Source organism: Mauremys mutica, chromosome 12, assembly GCF_020497125.1.
Source record: "Mauremys mutica isolate MM-2020 ecotype Southern chromosome 12, ASM2049712v1, whole genome shotgun sequence".
NCBI lineage: Eukaryota > Metazoa > Chordata > Testudines > Geoemydidae > Mauremys > Mauremys mutica.
The window spans coordinates 11905380-11924307 of record NC_059083.1 but is presented as its reverse complement, the minus strand read 5'-3'; the positions used below and the strand labels follow the sequence as shown (position 1 = coordinate 11924307).

The 18928-nt window shown below is 47.5% G+C and overlaps 2 protein-coding genes across 6 annotated transcripts in view; one reads left to right on the top strand and one right to left on the bottom strand.

The window, feature by feature from the left end:
* The window catches only part of PPP1R10 (protein phosphatase 1 regulatory subunit 10), a 25385-nt gene extending 11732 nt beyond the window's left edge, over positions 1 to 13653 (bottom strand). For 2 of the 4 annotated variants that reach the window (XM_044983881.1, XM_044983880.1), the window contains exons 1-2: positions 13630 to 13653; positions 12040 to 12444 (exon numbers count right to left, since the gene is read on the bottom strand). The gene's annotated coding sequence lies outside the window, so the exon portion shown is untranslated. Of the gene's footprint in view, positions 1 to 12039; positions 12445 to 12857; positions 12985 to 13006; positions 13472 to 13629 lie in introns of those variants that run through there. The other 2 variants (XM_044983878.1, XM_044983879.1) reach the window with 2 other exon arrangements.
* MRPS18B (mitochondrial ribosomal protein S18B) lies at positions 13383 to 18928 on the top strand. 2 transcript variants are annotated; one of them, XM_044983883.1, is made up of 7 exons: positions 13383 to 13725; positions 15175 to 15325; positions 15748 to 15845; positions 17258 to 17326; positions 17712 to 17778; positions 18301 to 18360; positions 18523 to 18928. In XM_044983883.1, the coding sequence occupies exons 1-7, from the start codon at positions 13636 to 13638 to the stop codon at positions 18735 to 18737; spliced, it is 750 nt and encodes a 249-aa protein (XP_044839818.1). In that variant the 5' UTR covers positions 13383 to 13635; the 3' UTR covers positions 18738 to 18928. The 2 variants fall into 2 exon arrangements, with proteins under 2 accessions (XP_044839818.1, XP_044839817.1); XM_044983882.1 differs by lacking the exon at positions 13383 to 13725 and adding an exon at positions 13861 to 14220.

Sequence of the window (18928 nt, the reverse complement as noted above, 5' to 3'; positions counted from 1 at the left end):
TATTTGGTTTTTAGGAAATGTAATGCACCAAGTTACAGGTACATGTTTAAACAGGAAAAATTCAACAGAGCCACACACACAAAAAAAAAATGCAGAGGACACAAAAGCAAAGCAATGGGAAACACTCTGCCAAGTTGTTCCTTCATGCAATTCTTCATAGCATCCCGAAATGGAAGGTACCCTGAAACAAGCGGATTAGTTTCAACAAGCATGCTAGGGGAAATCTAATCTGTTTGGCTTTATTGTTCAACTGGGTCTTAGCTTTGCCAGAGGAGGAAAAAAGTTTATATATAAAGGGGAAAAGGTTAGGTTGAGACAGAGCTCCCTTCTCGGTATGTTGCACCGGACCTTTCAGGGTGGACGCTGGGAAAACAATGTTCAAGGGGAACTGGCAAATGGCCGATACAAAGTTATGACTCTCTCCCAAAGTCAAAGTCAGTCATGCATGGATAAATTATCCTGTTTGCCAGGACTCTGAGCATGAATGTTGTACATCACCCCACCGTTTCCGTTAGGTCCTTGAGACCCCAATGAGACCAACGATGGTGTGAATCCCTGGCATGTAAAGGGGTTATGGTAGATATCCTAACAGCAAACAGTGTGAGTTGGTGCCGGCAAAAAATTCAGTTCTAACAATTAGTGAGAGATTCAGATAAGACTCTGAATGCAGCTAAAGGGTCATTGGCAAGGCTTTATCACCCCATTTTTTTTTTAAATTGTCCTGTTTTCATAAATCTTAATTTCATTTAAGAGACCTTTGTGTGTGGATACACAATCACAACTCTCCCAGGCATTGCATGCCCTGCCTAGAACTTAGAAATTTAACAGACTGTGAAAGTGACCAGGCTAGTTAAATGGTCTCACACCCGAGTGCAAGGTAGAAGCGTCAGTTTGGAGAGATTAACTGGAGAAATTAATTGTCTCGGCCATGGCCCTCTAAAGTGATTTGCAAGCAAAGCAGACATTCCTCCTACACCCAGGGCGAGGACCAGAGCCCAGGCTCACGCACGGTGGTATGTGTGTCACAGGCTCCTACACTACAGAAGAGTAAATGGGATTTGAGGACTGCAGAGAACAGGAATCAGTGGCTTAAAGTCAGGCTATTTTGTGTCAGTCAATGGCGGGGGGGGGGGGCCGCCTTGGCTAGTGCTGTCCCTCTTAATAGGTGCAGCATGCATAAACAACAAATGACTAATTGAGCAGTGACTTAGAGCACTGAGACTACTTTCCCTTAGTACAGGCTTCTTTGAGATCTGGTGCAGACAGGAATGGCAGAGTTTACAGATGACTAGGATAGAGCAGCCCAGTTTAAGCAGATCAGCCTTCCTTAATGGTGGCAACAGCCTCCCATTAACTCTCACCCCAGGGAACACAAGAGGGGTTCCCACTAGGAGACACTGCAACCACCCCCCCCCCCCCCCGGAATGAAAATCGCTTGCAGTATAGAGGAGTGGATAGGTTAATGCGCCCTCACACTACTACCTAGCTGGGAAGCGTGTAACACAATCCAGGTTAAACTACAACAGAAGTGGACAAGCAGGACCAGGGCTGGGACATTGCTTAGAGACGCAGTGGCTGGGTCTGCTTCAGCAACACACAACAGATCTGCCTTTGTATGTTACCCTTATTCAGAGGGGGGGTGCGAAAGTGTAGTGTAGCCGCCTAGGCGCACAGTCCCCGTGTTGTACAGCGAGGAAGGATTGGTGTCAATGGTAACTAGTGACACTAAGGCAACATGCTCCCCGTTGGTAAGTTACATATATGTTGCATGAGGCATAGACACCGAGACACAGCACTGAAACAAGTGGGGCTGTGTGTAAGGCTGCCAATGCAGCTTTGCTTGGGGGAGCGGAGGGGTTGGCGCGAGGAGGGAGAATTTACACACACACACAGATGGGCAGCATGGCTGAGTTCCAGAACTTTGTTGGCTGTGGCAGGCTGATCGAGGCTGGATTCAACATGGAAGGAAGAGATCCCCTCGTCGCTGCCTTTTCAGCAAAGTCCTTTCTCCGAGCAGGAGGGGAAAAATATCCAACCACAGCCAGCTCTTCCAAGGTCTGGTGTGAACTCCTCCCCAATAAAGTCTCTCTCCAAGTTAACTGCAGAGATCCACCATCACTTACTGGGCAGAGTTTAGTGGGAGCAAAACTAGACAGTAGGGAGTGATGGAAAGTTGTTACCAGCTGACGGTCGTTCGGTAGCTTGGGGGGAATCAGTTTGGGGGGTACGGGGTGTCAGTCCAGTTGCAAGGCATCCATGCTGAAAAGTCTCTGTGCCTGCAGCCCTCGGCGGAGAGGCAGAGAGCGGGACAGGCCATGGAGACTGAATTCCCCTCTCACCCCCCAGAGGTGGCCTCCTCCACACGCAAGGTGAATGCGCTTCGGCAGGGGAAAAAAAGCTCGCAGTGCCGCTGCCAGACTCGGACGTGCTTTGCTGGTGAAGAGAGGACTTCAGTCTCCAGGGCTGCCAATCCGACACCTGTCACCATCCACACAAGAGATTAAACACAGAGTTATGTACACAGGAGAACTTAGCCATGGCAATTCATTCCAGTAGGGAAATCCCACCAGATGCCCTGATCATACTCCATGCTGGAAGACCAGGTACCATGATTACGAGAGAGTAGGAGATGTAAGACAGTTATAAGTCTAGACAGATCTATAAATAAGAGATCCCTTTGCTTCGTAGGCAGGATAAGGACGAATATACAGAATTGACCAAGGTAACAAATAAGGATTCCACTTTGTTGCCTTGAGGCTGCAGGAAGGTCTTTGAGCATGTGAATTCCCCCAGGCACTACTGGGCATAGTAAAGAAGAGTGGGAGCTTCCATTGCTCAGGGTTCCCAGCAAAGATTAAGTTCTATTAATAAAGATACACATGCATCAGATTTATATGCAGATGACAGGCTGCAACAGCTGTGTATTAGCATATGCAACTATTCTGATAAGTGCAATACTGGACTAAAGGACACCAGAGGAAAGACTAAGACAGCCATATCCTTGGCAACTGTGAGCAAATATTAGTTTCTAGACAATTTAAAAGAAATTTCCTGTGTTACCAACCCCTTCCCTGTCTGAACAAGACTAAAATCAGAAGTTAAAAAAATTCTAGCTTTTTCTTTTCTTTACTGTTTATGCTGTATACTTTCAGTATTTCTCAGCTCAAGAAGTAAGACGTGTTTCTATTCAATTTCACTTTTTGGCACACTGCTAAAGCTTGACACATTTGGAGTTGCTTATGGTACAGATAGAGATGCTTGTGCTTACTGGAATTTGTAGCACTCATGGAAACTTACTAAAAGCTTTTTCAAAAAAGATTAATTGCAAGTTTAGCTCAAGTCTCTGCAAAGATAACTTGAACATCTGTTTAAAAGGCAAACTGCAAAGGTTTTGTTAAGAGTTAACTGGCTTGGTAAGAACTTAAACATAAATCTCATACTTTGACAAGATACCCCCCTCTCTAAGCGCCAGAGAAATCCAAACTCCAGATTTCTTGGCATTCCACCTAGAGAGGGGTGCACAACAAGCAAGTGGAGTGAAGCCAGTGATTAGAAATATGAAGTCAGATGGCACGCTCCTACTTCAGGATTGGTCCCTACAGCTTACATTTGAATTAATGTTCAGCATGCACTCCTACCACAGTGATAGTCTGAACCTGTTTATAGTCGCTAAGTCCCTTCATTCAGGAGAGAAGCCTGGAGTTTCTGGCATTTTAAGAACTAGATACTTAAAGTGGGAGAGAAAAGTATCTTTAGGGAACCAAATTAATATTCCCATTTTATAGGCAAAAATATAAAGATCTATCTATCTGATCTACCCAAGGTCACACAGGAAGTCTGTAGTCAAGCCAGGAATAGAACCCAGGAGTCCTGACTCCCAGCTCAAGAGACGAAACTAGAACCGAGGAGCCCTGTGCCTCAAACCAGAGGGCATCTTTAATCCTAAAACTGACCCCCTATCCTAAACTCAAGGCTTCATTAGCAGTGGTTCTCAAACTTTTGTACTGGTGACCCCTTTCACACAGCAGGCCTGAGTGTGACCCCACTTTTGAATTAAAAACACTTTTTACATTTAACACTATTATAAATGCTGGAGGTGAAGCAGGAGGTGGAGGCTGACAGCTCACAACCTGCACATAACCTTCTGAGGGGTCACCACCCCCAGTTTGAGAACCCCCAGCAAGACCTTTGAGTTCACCTCTGAAAACATCGAAAAGCAGAGTTAAGGTTTCAGTTACACATTTAAGCCTAATTTAGAGTGAAGTCCACTCTTAGCCAACTATGTGTCCAGTTTGATCCCACTCTCTGGGCCAAAGCTGGACCCCCAGTCAACTGGAAGGGGCTTGAAGTGTCAAAGTTACAAACTCTGAACATGGATTATTGCAGTGTCAACCAGCTCAGGTATGTAGAAAGGAAATAGCATTCTACTCTGAAAAGCTGCTATGAAATGGTATGTGTGTCCATGATCCCAAATCAAGCATGTCAGGATATATGTAGGTTTTTGCTACCTGGCTCCTTACAAACCCAAGCCAGGATCGGATAAGCAACTTTTTTTTTTTATTGCTTGTGCATCTCCCATTAGAGAGATTCTGCTGGTCTGATTCTGTCCTCAGTCTCAAGAGCTCAGCAAATCTGGTTCTGCAATCAGACATCTTAATATGGGAGCATGGGTGCAGTGTTAGAGCACTATAACCTAAGGTTCCCAATTCTGTGCAATTCCCCACTCCACTAGATTTCCTGTGTGACCTTAGCCTCACGCTCCCCATATGTAAAACAGGGATAACAGCACTGCTCTATCTGACAGAAGCGTAGAGAGACTATGAATGTTGTGAAGCACTTTGAGATCTACTGATGAAAAGCGCTAGATGAGAAAGGCATTATCTGTGATTTGACAAGATGCCATTTTAGAAATATGTTTCAGAAGAGAAACACACTTTAAAGAACAGTTTCAAGTTGCTTTTATAGGAAAACAGTTTTTCTATTGTTAACTTGAAGAAACTGCAGTCTTAGCAGAAACTCCTGGCAAAGCTTTAGAAAAAACAGATAAAATGTTCATGACTTTGCCCAGAGTTTATCTGTTTTGCATGCACCCTAGAAGTTCACATCACAAGCAGCATCTCTCTGTCCATTCCTCCCCAACAGGGGCATTTGATTTGAAAGCAGTGTCAATGGTGGAAGAGAAACCAAAACTTGTGTGGTCAACATACCCCTGCTTCATGGAGAACAAATGCCTCATATGAAATTTACATAATGGAAAACGGTTGCCTATTTACCATTTTCATCCTAGCTCCCCAAACAGATTCTATGGTATTAGTCACACTCTGGCATTAGGGTCTTATTTTTAAAGTAACACAAATCACTGCATTTGAATGCTCAGATCTACACATGTTCTGGGCACTGAGCAATAGATGAGGCTTTCTGCAATTAAAGAATTTTTGATTGGAAGATTTGGCCTGCTGTTGGCCATGGAAATAACCAAGCTTGACTTTAGACTCCACTGCCAGACACTGGAAGGAGCAGGCTTAAGACAAATATTGCTCTCAGACAGCAGGCGACCCAGAAAAACAAGCTACAGCTCGGTCACTTCACTCCGGCTCCTGAAATGCAGTCGCCTCTGGGGTGGAGCACTGTAGCCATTTATGGCACACAATGCTAATCAAAGGTAAGCACAATATAACTGAACAGATAAGAATTTGGCTATGTCATCTGTTAGGTGTTCACCTCCACTGAATGGGTGATCTAGTCTAAAACCCTTTGAGGCATGGCTCTACTCTTTAAAGTGACTAAAGGCATCTTCTCTGGTTCCTGCATGTATTAGTCAGATCTGCTAACTTTAACAATAACACATTTGATCCCTGTTAGCCCCACAGAACCAAAGAGGCTTTAAGAGAGTGTGCCACATTCTATTTTAGGCTCACCCATGAGCTGCAGTGTAACTGCAGTCACATCTGGGTAAGCTTACTGAAATCAGGTTAAATGAAGGCAGAACTTAATCTATTCCTGATGAAAACAAGCCTGAACCTAGCTTGACAGCTGAATCCCAGCCTGAATTTGCAAGGCTGGCAGAAAGCCCTTTTTATTTGCCAGTTGACTAAACAAGATCTAGAGTTCAGGGACAAAAAGCCACACAATGCCTTTTACAGAGTTGCTTCTCTGAGTAGAGCTGTACTTTGAATTTAATCAAAAAAGCAGTGATTCAACTGCGAGTGGCTTAAGTCTTCCAAGCATTAATTCTAGTCCTGGTTAAACAATAAAGCATCGACAACATTTGCTGAACTAGTCCTGAAGCAGGGCAGAAACCAATTTGTGGTATTTGCAGAACAGAGAGCGTGATAAATATCAGCTTCCATCTCCAAATCCTAATATGGATGTTCAGAAATCCTGACCGTCTAGACTGAAGTCAGTAAGTCTGAACATCAGGCCTACAGTTTATACGGTGCAAGAAATGCTTCCAGTGATGTGAACTTTTAAGCAATAGTCTTACATATTTCTACCCAACATTAAAGGCAGTTTCTGTAAATACACAAATAACATGATCATTTACAAGGTACAGTCAATGTCTGAGTGTCAACAGATTACTTCCCTCTGAGAAAAATCAGAACAGGTCAAGCTGGTAAGGGGAAGAGCAGCATTAGGTACACACTTTAGCCAAAAAAAGGTTATCTTAGAACATGAATCATTGAACTGGTTCACTATCACTTAAAAGGATACAAGAACAAAGACATTTTTTAAGCAGACTAAAATTTACAAGATCTAACAAGTTCAACAAAATTCAACCACCACCAATTTGCAACCCAAACATCGCAGCTTTAAGGGCAGAGAACCAGAAGTGAAATTGAATAGAAACAAAATACGAACTAGCGTGCTCCTTTGTGAGAAATAGAGGAAGTAACCAAACTTTTCCGATGACAGATTTCAAAATATCCTTTGGGTTTGAGCTGAAGTTAAACACAGATAAAGGCATTTTTTAGCTGTTACGATTTCAGCCTTGTATTTTAAACTCCATCTTTTGGGAGCCTAGAGTGAAAAAGATGGAAAAGTTTTTAGTCCAGTTAGATTTGAATTTGTGGTTCACCCCTTTTGTAAGGGATCTAGTTAATTTCTCCCAGTGCTAATGAGAGCGCCTATGGGCAGTAAGAAGCCAAGGACACGGGGAGCTGATTTTAAGCAGTGGGTCATACAACAGGGACTCTCTTCAGAGCAACTTATATTTATCCACTGCCAAGATCTAGCCAGTCAGTATTGACGTAAAGAGCATCAAAACTACACAGCTGTGCCAATTTAAGAGAAAGACAGCTGTGTGCTCCTGCCCCCAAAGACACAGGAATCCTGCACAGACTGGGTCAATTTCTGAATGCTATGGGAGATGGGATTTACTGAGGTAAGCATATCCAGAGGGGCTACAAGCAGCTATGGACATGGCGCAAATAGAGAGCCTTGAGGGTCTGGATGGGATAGAAAGATACAGAGGACAGATGACATACCACAAGCAAAGCACAGCTACTGATCTATTAGGATTTAAACCCCTCCACAAGTAGTGTTCCAGTACAGCTGAGAAGTTAGATCCCATATGACTGGAGACCACAGGGAGAGTTGTTTTGTACTTACAGTTTAGAGATAGAAATCAGGATTTTATTCCAATGAAGACAGACATCTTCATATCCTATAATCCTATTAATATATCACAAAGGATTTTTAAGACTTGGTATTCTAATCCCTAACACTGGGGAGTGACTGAGGACTGCCAGTTACTGTAACATTACAAAAACAGCTGTTTGTTAAATCATGATTAAAACCATCCTGATGGAATAACCCTTCCGTAACACCTTCTAGCTGAGGATCTCAAAGCACTCTAGTAACAACAAAGCCTCACAGTGTCTTCCCACTTCAGTCCCCAGTAAGGATGGGGAAAATGAGCTAGTGGCTTTTTCTTTATCTGCTTATGTCTCCATTTCAGTGCCAGAGGGTTAGAATCCAGGAGTCCGGACTCCCACCCTTTTTCCTAACTACCGCACTCCCATCAAAAAACACATGACCCATGAGCCCCAAGCACCAAATCCTCTGGCACTATCTACACTCTTTCCCAAATCCAGGCACAGACCAGGAGTCCCGACTCCCAGCATTGTGCTCTAAAAGGATAATCCTCCCCTTCCACCTATGGCAAGAAAACTAGGATTAGTTTGTTTCTAAAAAACACAAGTACTCCCCTTCCCTTTGAAAGGACAAAAGCCACTTCAGTGACTACAGCAGAGTTTAAAAAAAAGACTAAATTCAGCCAGATCTTTACATTTAAAGATCTGGACCCCACCCCCCCCATGTATTCAGAGACCTATTGATTTCCTCACACCTGAATTATTTTCCCTGGAGCTCTAAACACTAAACTGAGCTTCACCAAGAGGCCAAGCTACCTCAAATCAGAAGTGATCTTTACAATACGTTGTCCACAAATGGTCTCAGCGTAACTGAGACTTCAAATGTGACAGAGAAGCTGCCAGTGACTGTCAAGGTTACTAGGCTACAGCAAAGAGTTCAGCTTCTGGCACAGTATCTTTGCCCCTTTAGCATCTGTGTCTTACTTCTCCAACCCCATCTCGTATCTTCACCCACACGAGTGAGACCATGAGATTATAACTTCAGGAAGGTGAGGGAAGAAAGACAGCTGGAGCAGATGACTTCTAGAACAAAAGCCTGTTAACAGAATTGATAAACAGAAGCTGCATTCCTTATGCAGTAAACTTCAGGTGCTCTTAACACCAGTCAGGAACTACTGAGGTACCAAAACTTCTGTATTGGGATTTTTTTTTTTTAAAGTGTGGTATTAAAATACTTTTAAAAGCCATCTTTAGCCAAACCCCTATTGAGCTCTCTTTAGATATACTGGCTGCACAGAACAAACATCTAGTTCAGCAATCATTTAGGCTTCTGGCAAGAGGAAATTTTAGCAGTACCCACTGTGTGTTCACCCACATTTACCCTTAGTTCATTTTTAACCCCATCTTCAAATCTCCCAAATTGAGGATCACATTTTCTTAAAAAATTGTTTTAAGAAAAAGCCTTTACAGACAGATCCCAGTTTCAAACGTTTGCCTGACACTCAGCTTATCAAGTGTGTTGTCTATTTAAATGTCTGAATGGATTCTGGTCTATTTCCTAGTGTTTGGTTTAAAAAAAGTTTTCCTCTCATTGAATGCTTTTCCTCAAAAAATTAAATAGATTTTTTATTCTTATTAAGAGGCTGCAAGAGCCATTGCTGCTTTCATCAACCTCTCTGGCTGGATCTTTTGTTATTTTCCTTATTTAGCATATTTCACCTCCATTAGTCTTCTGTGTGCTTGGAAATTTAGAAGTGCACACAACTGCAACACAGCGAACGGTCCCAGTGTGCCAGCCTTAAGTGGACCCACCGATTTGCACAATCTCTACAAGGCCTTTGCTAAATTTGCTGCTTGCATATAACTTACCTCGTCCTACCTGCACTATACATACAGTGGCTAAGGCCCAACCCCGAGAGAAACTCAGCACCCAGAACAACTCTTAATGACTTCAAAAGGATTGCAGCTCAATGCTTCAAGATCAGGCCATTACAGGCTGTATATTGTTCAGTCTCTCCATGAGACTAAAATGCTGAATTGCTTTACATTGCATGAAATGCTACCACTGGACACTGCAGCAGGTATTTAACCTGCTGGGTTTGAAAAATCTGCCTTGTGAAGTCCCATTTCATGTTAGAAACAGTCCAGAAAAAAAAATCCAGCAGTTTAAAAAAAAAATAGATCTCAGTCACAAAAGCAGCCTCTCCTTGGTTAAAAGCTATCGGACGCTCATGCAGATCCAATGGGTTGGCTCTGGTAAAAGATACCAGATTTCTCTAATGCAAAGTCTGAAAAAATTAAATTTGTAGTTGTCTTAACAGATTGGCAAGCTCTTAAAATCAAGACTCAAAATATCCTTACAGCCTCTGCATGCATCAGTCGCTGTCACTGCACGGAGTTGACAATGGAAGAATCAAAAAGAAATAAGCAAAGTGGTCTGGAACAGAAATGAAGGTTGTGAAATGTAATTAATACCAGAAAGGTTTGCTTACCCGTGAATTGTGGCTGTTCCCCTCCCTTTGATGAGGGCTTCCCTTTTTTTCCTAATGATCACTTCTTTTCCTAGTACATTGTACAGGAACTATGGCACTGTGGAATGTGGCAAATTAATTGAATACAAGACTTTTTACCTTTCCCCTGCCCAAGACGACACTTGGGGTGTGTGTGGCTGGAGAAAATGCACGCACCCCTCCCACCCCCAGAACATCCTTGACAACAGATTTGTGGGTTATGTACAGCACCTTTGGAGTCCAGTGATAGCATTTCACATCTGTTATAACAAATCAGATTACATTAACTGATCAAGAGGAATGCTCCCCCACTTCCCTTCAGAAAGTCTAAGAGAGGGAGACAAAGCAGACCGTCTGCTTTACTGAGCATGGAAGCTGGATAGAAACCATTGTAAGTTACAAATACAGCCAGATAAGACAGACAAGAGAGCGGAGGTCCAAACTCGGGGGTTATGTTGAAACCTATAAAAAGAAAGAAATCTGGCGGACTTAGGATCATACTTTGTACTCGTATATTAACTTGTACCTAGAGAATTCCTGTAGATGAAACAGCCAGGAGTGGAATTTGGTTAGAACAGTTTAGAAAGGGGAAGGGGGGGGACCACGCGCACCGGGTGCATTCCCCTCCTCCTTCCCCCCCTTCCCCCCCCCCGCATCTCATTCCCTCCATCCCATGCCTCCAAACGCGAGCCACTCGGTGGGAGGAGTTTGCTCAGAGCTGGTTACATCACCTCCCTGCCCATGGGTTCTTGCTTTTGTACAGGAAGAGACAAAATGAGGCAGACGCCATTTTAGAAGCACAAGGGAGAGGGGAGGGGAAAAAAACCACAAACAAAAAGGCTTCAGTATCTATTAAGAAGGAATTCATATAACAATACAGCCCCCACCATAGATATATATATATATACACATACACACACACACCCCTCTTTGTATCCTATAATCTCAATCCTACAAAGCTACACCTATTAAAAATACAAGAGGGGAAGCCAATTCTTGTTAGCATGAGCTGAAGATTCACTACAGAATCTCCCCATCACCCGGGGGGGGGGGGAGCTAATTTGTCCCCCTCCAAAGTATGGGAGGGGCAAAAAAGGGGGGGGGTAAAAATGGGATCAATCTGAAAAAAAAAATGCTGCTTGCCAGAACAAAGACAAGGAGACAAAACAGCTTCGCCATCTTTAGTAGGGAGGGGAAAATAGAAAGCGAGAATCACATTTTTTAAAGCACATTAGATTTTGTTATAATTGGAGTCTAAATGTTATCAAATTTCATGCTGCTCTTTTAAAAAATTAAATTACTGAATTTTAACAAGATTTGAAAGTTTTAAAAACCAACTCTTGCAATCTTTATTTCTAGATTGCCACCCAATTCTTAAAGATTGCCCTTTCTCCCCAACTACTACATATATATGCAAATACATTATTAAAGTGGTAGCCCAGGTTCTAAAAAAATAAATTCACACCAAAAACCCTAGCATTTACATTGAATTTAAAAATATAAGAAATGGATTTGACATATCACCATAAGGTTATTTTTTAAACCAACCCATCGTCTAATGCCATTGATCTTTCTTGCTTCCCTTGCCACTTATAGCCTTACCCTGCAATCTTTATGTACAGATTGCTCATTTTCCTTGTCTCCCACACAAAAAAAGCGATACTTTATGGCTCAGTCACCGCCATCTTTTGTGTGGGAGCTCATTAACCCTTCATATTCGTGGAGACGATGGATTTGTCTAAGAGACCGTCGTACTCCTTATAAATATGCATTCATATTTTGCAAAATGCCTGACTTTTAAGGGTTAACCATCTTGAAACAAAGCCTACTTTCCTCTCAATTATATACACATTTTTGGTTTCTTCCTGGCGTTAATTCTTTTTGATAGAGGAGGAATTTTTTTTTTTTGGTCAGTTGGTTGAAAATTCGACACTTACTATCCAATAATTTTTCTCGTCGACAGCGCTTCAAGGTTTGTTATTTTTTTGTTTGATTAAAGTGGTGTATTTTAAAGAAAAAAAATAATTGATTTGTTTTTGGTCATGGCTTTAAAAAAATACAGCAACTTTTTGGGGATTATTGGTGGTTTGTCGAGATCAAGAGATGCAAAAAGTTGCTAGATTTAAAAAAAGGATCAGGACAGGTTGTTGCTAATTATTTTTTGTTTGGTCTTTTGGTATGTTTAAGTGGCAGTTTCCTTCAGGTCACAAAGAATTTGAACGGCTTCCCAAGGACGGTCGAAAATATGGTGGCTGCTTTTTTGTGTCTTCCAAGGACCAAGTGGGGGGGGATTTTTCTCTTTCTCGTAGCAAATTCGACGCCAGTCTCAAGACCAAACCAACCTAGAACAGAAGAGAAGGGAAAAAAACACTGCAATGAGCATTTTTAGACACAAAAGGTAACCCCCTCCCCAAGATTTTTAACCACAAAAATATAAAATTTGGCAAAAACGTTAATTTTTAGGGTTTTTTTTTTAAATCACTGGGATCTGGGCTGCGGTAAATTTTTGCAAATCTGTGGATTGGGTGGGTCTGGGAACAAAAATGAGGATTTATGGGGAAGCAACCGGGGGGGGGGTTTCAAATGAAACCCAGTTTCAATTAAAAGCCCCGTTCCCTGCCTCAGACCCAGGGGGTTAATTAGCAGCAGAAATTATTAATAATCAAGGTCATTCAGAAGGGCTAACAGCAGCCCCCAAAACCACCCCTCCCCCGCCTCCACCCTGTCCCCCCGCCTCGCGCTCCTCAGTACTCACCTCTAACCAGACCCCAGAATGGGCGAACCCCGCGCGAGTGGCGCTTTTTATATGCGGCCCCGCCCTCCTCCGGCCCCGCCCCCCTGCGGCTCGTGCTGCGGCGCGAGAACAAAGCTTCCGTCCTCTCCGCTCCCCCTCCTTCCTCGTACCCAACGGCCGGTTACTCGAGAACCGATTCAAAACCGCTAGCGAAACACGCCACCGGGGTCCCCTCTCGATGTGCGAGCGGGATCTAAGCTCGAAAATCAATTTTAAAATCGGCGACGGTTGTGACGCAGTTAGAAAGGGGCCCCAGCGCGCGTGCGCGAAGGGGAAAGGCGGGGTGACCGGGTTAGGCTGGCGGGCAACGCCCTTGCGGAAGTGTCACGAGACTCTCTATATCGCGCATGCGCGGGGGTGGGGCCGGCTGATTCTCCTTAGCTGTCGTCCTGAAGGTTGTGCGCATGCGCAGCCAACGCCCGGTATTGTCCAGCTTGTGGCGCAGTTTTTATTCCTCGCCGAGCTGTGCGCAGGCGCGCCAACAAATGGGTCGGCGCGTGCGCATTGATCATCCCGCACTTTTCAAACTAAACCTATTAATCCTTGCAACAGTTCTTTCTAACCTACGAGCCCACGCGGGAGCGAGTTGTCGAGTCAGACGTGACGTTAAAAAAATAAACTAACAGGCGAAGGCGTGACCGCACCAACGCGGTGGTCACGTGGAAGAAGATGGCTGCTGCCAAGGCGGCTTTGATTTGCGTTAGTCACCACGCATGCGCACAGATCACCGTACCGCAAGATGGCGGCTTCTAGGGGCACCATGTTACTGCGAAGGGCCGCGAGCAGCCTGCCTGGGCTGGCTTTGCTCCCGAGGCTCTTCTGGGCCCAGGTGAGGAGCAGGGCTAAGGGGGCCGGCCGGGGCCATGTGCTGTGATGTCATTGCATGTATCACTGTGGGGATGACGTCATTTGCTGTACCGGCAATGTTCACTGTGATGTCATTGTGCCAGGGTGGGTGGAGTGTGATGTAAGAGCTGCTGCCCTGCACCAAAATCGCTTGCTATGATGTCATCATGCCATGAGGGGGCAGCGTGGCATCATGATTGCAGTGCCATGAGGTCATCACACTCTAAGAGTGGGAGCAGTGTGACATCATGGCTGCTGTGCTATGAGGTCATTATGCCAGTAACAAGGCAGTGTGACATCATGGCTGCCGTGCTGTCAGGTTATCGTGCCATGCGGTGGCGACGTGACATCATGGCTGCCATGCTGTGAGATCATGCTAAGGGGTGGCAGTGTGACATTGTGGGTATCATGCTGTCATGGTGCTGTGTGGCATTGGGCAACACGCTGTGACTTGGCATTGCCCTGCTACTCCACAAGGGTGGGTCAGGGAGCGACGTGACATTATTGCTCTTCCCATAGTCTCCCTGCCATGACATTGTCCTGCAGTGCTGTGGTTATGCACTTCAACATAACACAAGGTTATCCGGGGCTGAGCCAGCCTGCCAACTTAATTGCTGGGCCACACCAAATCGGGATTGCAGCAGGATATGACGTTCCCCTGGCGTGGTGTTACTCCATTGTGCGGCATCGCTGTGTCATGTGGGATCTCAGCGCCCTGTTGTGGGAGCCTGCAGGCTATTTCGGCTTTGAGGCACGAGCCCACTGGGCCACCCACCTTAGACACAGCTTCCTGCTGTTGTTTCCATGTGATGTCCAGCAACTCTGGACAGGGCGGCTGCAGACAGCAGATCCATTTGTCCTTACTCTGTGTTTGTTTGCTTTTTCCTTAAAAGTAGCTGGGAAATTAAATGCAAAAATATCATTAAAGTTGCTTGCTAAAAAGATCATGGTAGCATCTTCCAACCCCAAGGATAAACTCTTTCACATGCACTGGCCCTGCTGTTTCATCACAGAATGGTACTGGGGTCCGCTGAAATGCAGCCTCCCCTTGGTGAAGCTCAGCAATGAACCGCCGCAGAGCAGAGGGAAGGGTTCAGGCAAGAGCACTGGGGCAAACCATTGTGCCTGCAAAGCCCAATCAGTGCAGTTTTCAGTGATGGGTGAGTGATTCTCCCCTCTCCTATGTGGTGTTGCTGTGTGGCTGTTTCCTAGCTGCCCCACCCCAGAGGTGGCTGCATTTCTGTGATGGGTGAATTAACCCCCTCTTCCCCCGTGCCATGTTACTGTGCTGCTGCTGCTGTTCCCTAGCTGCCCCACCCCAGAGGTGACTGCATTTCATTGATCCTTATCTAATATCCTAGACGCGGTAGGGACAGCCACTTATTGGGGTGGTCTGATCCTTTCTCTCCTTTCCTGACTTGGCCTTTCTTAGGCTGCTCCTGCTGCCTCGCTCCTGCGGCTCCAGCGCCCGCTGCTCCGGGTGTTCAGCACGGAGACGGACCCAGCCGCATCAGCAGAGCCAGTCGCCTTTGACACCGAATCACGCTTTAAGGAGAAACCCTGGGAATATCTAGAGACGGAAGGTATCTGGCCAGGAGCTGCGAAGAGGTTGGAGCTAGGCCTTGGATCTGCTGCTTCACAGGCTGGCACCACCGAGGGCAACCTTGTGAGGGGCTCAGGATTCCTGGCAGTGGTCTAGGGGCTAGAGTGGGGTGGGAAGCGGACCTGAGATCCAGATTCTTGGGTTCTATGCCCTGCCCTGGGAGGGGAGGAGAGTCTAGTGGATTAGAGCGGGGCGGGGAGGGGCTGGGAGTCAGGACACCTGGGTTTCCATCTCTGGACCAGACTCTCAGTATGATCATTGGCCAGCCTCCTGCCAGTGTGACTCAGTTTCCCCATCTGTACAGGGGGTCTGATTCAACAGAGGCTGCACTCCCTCATGTTCTCTAGGATCCTCGGTGTGAATCTCACCGGGACTGGCTAACTCTCCCCTCCCCCCTTGCAGAGTACATCGAGAGATACGGCAACAAGCCCGTCTGGTTCGGCTATCGGCGTAACCACAAGGGACCCATCCCCCCTCAGAAGACCCGCAAGACCTGTATTGTGAGTGCAGCCCCACCCCTTGCCCTGCCCCTCAGCATGGGCAGGGCTTGGGGCCAATGACTAGCATGCCGGTCAGCTGCCCAGGCTCCAGGAAACATGGGGGAGCCAGTGGACACCCAGAGTCCTCCCTATGGCATGAGCTGTCCTCAGCAAGGCCGGTTGGAGAGATGCCACCAAAGAAAGAGCTTCTCAGTCTAGTGGTTAGAGCAGGGGGGCTGGGAGCCAGGACTCCTGAGTTCTGTACCCTGCTCTGGGAGGGGAGTGGGGTCTAATGATTAGAGCAAGGGGGGCTGGGAGTCAACTCCTGGGTTTTGTCTGCGATCCAGGAAGAAAGTGTGGATCTAGTGCAGTGATCCTCAGAATGTGGGGTGCACCCCCCTGGGGGGCACAGAGGAACCTTCAGGGGGGTGGGGAGCGGCAAGGTCAGCCCCCACAGTGGAGGGAAGGGCGAAGAGAGAGCACCATCCAGCCCCTCTCTGCCCCCAGCTCTGCTCCAGCCCCGCCCCTAGCTGCAGCTTGGGCTCCACTCTCAGCCACAGCCCCACAATTCCCTTGCGGACAGGTGGCTGAAAAGTTCCATTACAGGTAAGGCAGGAGGTGACAGAAAAAGTTGGGGACCACTGATCTAGTGGTTAGAGCAGAGGGCCCAGGAGTCAGGACTCCTGGGTTTTGGGCAGGGAGTAGGATCTGTAGTGGTTAGAGCAGCGGGCGGGGGTATAGAAGTGGGAGGAGAGTGAAAAGACCAATGGTCTGGCTAGCCTTGGTGAGATCCATAGCACATCAGAAAGGGGTGGTTTGATGAGAGGCATGGGAAAGTAAATGGCAGGTGACACCAAACAAGGAGGAGTTTGATGGTCAGCAGGACCCAGAGAACTTAGATCCCATTAGCAGCTGGTTCACGAGGGTCGGAATCATCCCCAGTGAGTGTCGGAAAGGGACCAGGACAGGGGAGGCTGGAGAAGAGTCTAGTGAGATTTGAGAGCACAGCTGGTGAGGATACCTGGCCCCTGGAGAGGGGCTGCTGTGCCTGCCTCTGCTGGGTGACCATGGACAAGTCGCTGCCCTTTTCTGCCTCAGTTTCCCCATGTATAAAATGGGGCTAAAGACAGCAAAGCGCTTCGCCATCTCCAGATGTAAAGCCCTTGGGAACAGTTTGAGATAATTATAATAGCAGGGGACAGATGCTTCAGGGCATGAGGAAGGTCAGGATGGCCAGTCTATGGAGACGGGCTATTCCATATCTGACCACTAGGGGTTGCTTGCACCTTCACCTTGTGCTAACAACTGCCAGAGACGGGATACCAGGCTAGATGGGCCCATGGGTCAGGCCCACCATTGGCCCTGCTTTGTGGCTGGGGTATGAGCAGGGTGGAGAGGCGGCTCAGCTCTAACAGTCTCATTTGGTTCCCCAGAGAGGAAAGAAGATTGCGGGGAACCCCTGCCCCATCTGCCGAGACCAGAAACTCCACGTGGACTACAGGGTAAGGGGCTGAGCCCAACTCAGGCCCTTCTGGCCATTCCTCACCCCCTGGCCGGGCCTGTGACCCCCACCCCTTGACCTGGAGAGAAAACATACGCGTGGTCTGGGCTCCCTGGGCACAGCTGTATGACCCCTGCTCTGTAACCCTCTTCATAAGGCCTGCCCTGGCTGTATGATCCCCTCTTTCCCCTCTGCCCCAACTCTATGATCCCCACTTCTTCCCTCAAGTTGGCCCTGTTTGTATGGCGCCCCCTCCCCCCCCCCTGCTCTTTGGGGAACCTAGTGTCCCCAAGCAGCCAGATGGCCTCTCTGCGGTGCCAGCCCCTTTCCTGTCTGTCCCTGTGCCTGCTGCTCACGGCTCCATCTTTGCTTCTCTCCTCCTGCAGAACGTGAAGCTCCTGGAGCAGTTCATCTGCTCCCACACGGGTGTCACCTTCCATCCCACACGCACAGGTACATTCCCTCCCCCCCCCCCCGCCCAGGGGGGCTTGGAGTCTGCCACAGGGAACCATTTTCCCAGTTAGACCAAAGGGGTGGGCGGGGAGCCATCTGCCTGGTTCTGGGCGGGGGCCCCAAGGGAGAGGAAGCAGAGGCAGTGGGAAGGCTGGGGTAGTGCAGAGGTGAGGGAGAATAGCCCAAGAGGCCAGGGGATAGTCTGTGGGGGGGGATGCCGGGAGGGGAATTGTTGCGGGTAGGGGGAGAGAAGGATGAAACTGACCAAGGAGGTGACATTTCCCATCTGGTCCCATCCCCCCATGGGGTAGCACTGCCCCGTGCAGCCTGTTTCCCAGGGAGATGGAGACTCCCCATTCAGCCCAGCCCCAACCTGGGAAACCCTCTTTGTCCCCTGGGGCCCTGCCTGTCCCTTTTAGAAATGGAAAAGGAGCCTCTGGATCAGTCTGCCCCAGAATCAGCTCCCCAAACCCCACAGTTTCTTCATCCTCTGAGACACGCTACCCTCTCCTTCCACTGCAGGTGTCTGCATGAAGCAGCATAAACGCTTGACCCAGGCGATTGACCAAGCTCGTGACCATGGTGAGTAGGGAGCTGGATATGACTGAGTGGGAATAGCAGGGGGCTGCCGGTTGGGATTGAGGGGCATCGGCAGAGCTGGGCTGTGGGGAGCGGGGCTGTGGATGGGGATTGACCCCAGTCTTGCTCACTAGCTGCCTTTCCTCCATCCCCCGCCACCCGCAGGACTCGTGAGCTTCCACATCCCCTTGGTGACGCTGCAGGGCAAGGACTACACCAACCAGCACCAGGCTGTGACCAAGACGCCCCCCGCCCCCTCCCTGCAGAGCCAGGCACCTTGGTACCCCTGGTACGAGTGGCAGCAGCCGCCCGAAAAGGACATTGCCAGGATCCGCAGGATATACAAGGACTATCTGAAGGAGGAGACCGGCCCGGCATGAGGGCCCAGGGCAGGACTGGATGGAGTGTCCTGGGGCATGGGGGACGGGCAGCTCCTGGCGGAGCTCAGGCCTTCGGCCTCACCTGATGAGCTGGCCCTAGTCCCAATCCCTGCAGGGATAGCGCTGAAGCTGCCCAGCTCCCGGCCATGACTTGTCCAAACCTTCCGTGGGGAATAAACTGGAAGATGCTG

What these genes read in the sequence shown, in the direction of transcription:
- MRPS18B (XM_044983882.1), top strand. Translation starts at nt 14,116, where the DNA reads ATGCTAAGGGGTGGCAGTGTGACATTGTGGGTATCATGCTGTCATGGT. An exon ending in AACTCCACGTGGACTACAGG is followed by an intron (nt 17,327 to 17,711) that starts GTAAGGGGCTGA and finishes CTCCTCCTGCAG; the next exon opens with AACGTGAAGCTCCTGGAGCA. An exon ending in TGACCAAGCTCGTGACCATG is followed by an intron (nt 18,361 to 18,522) that starts GTGAGTAGGGAG and finishes CGCCACCCGCAG; the next exon opens with GACTCGTGAGCTTCCACATC.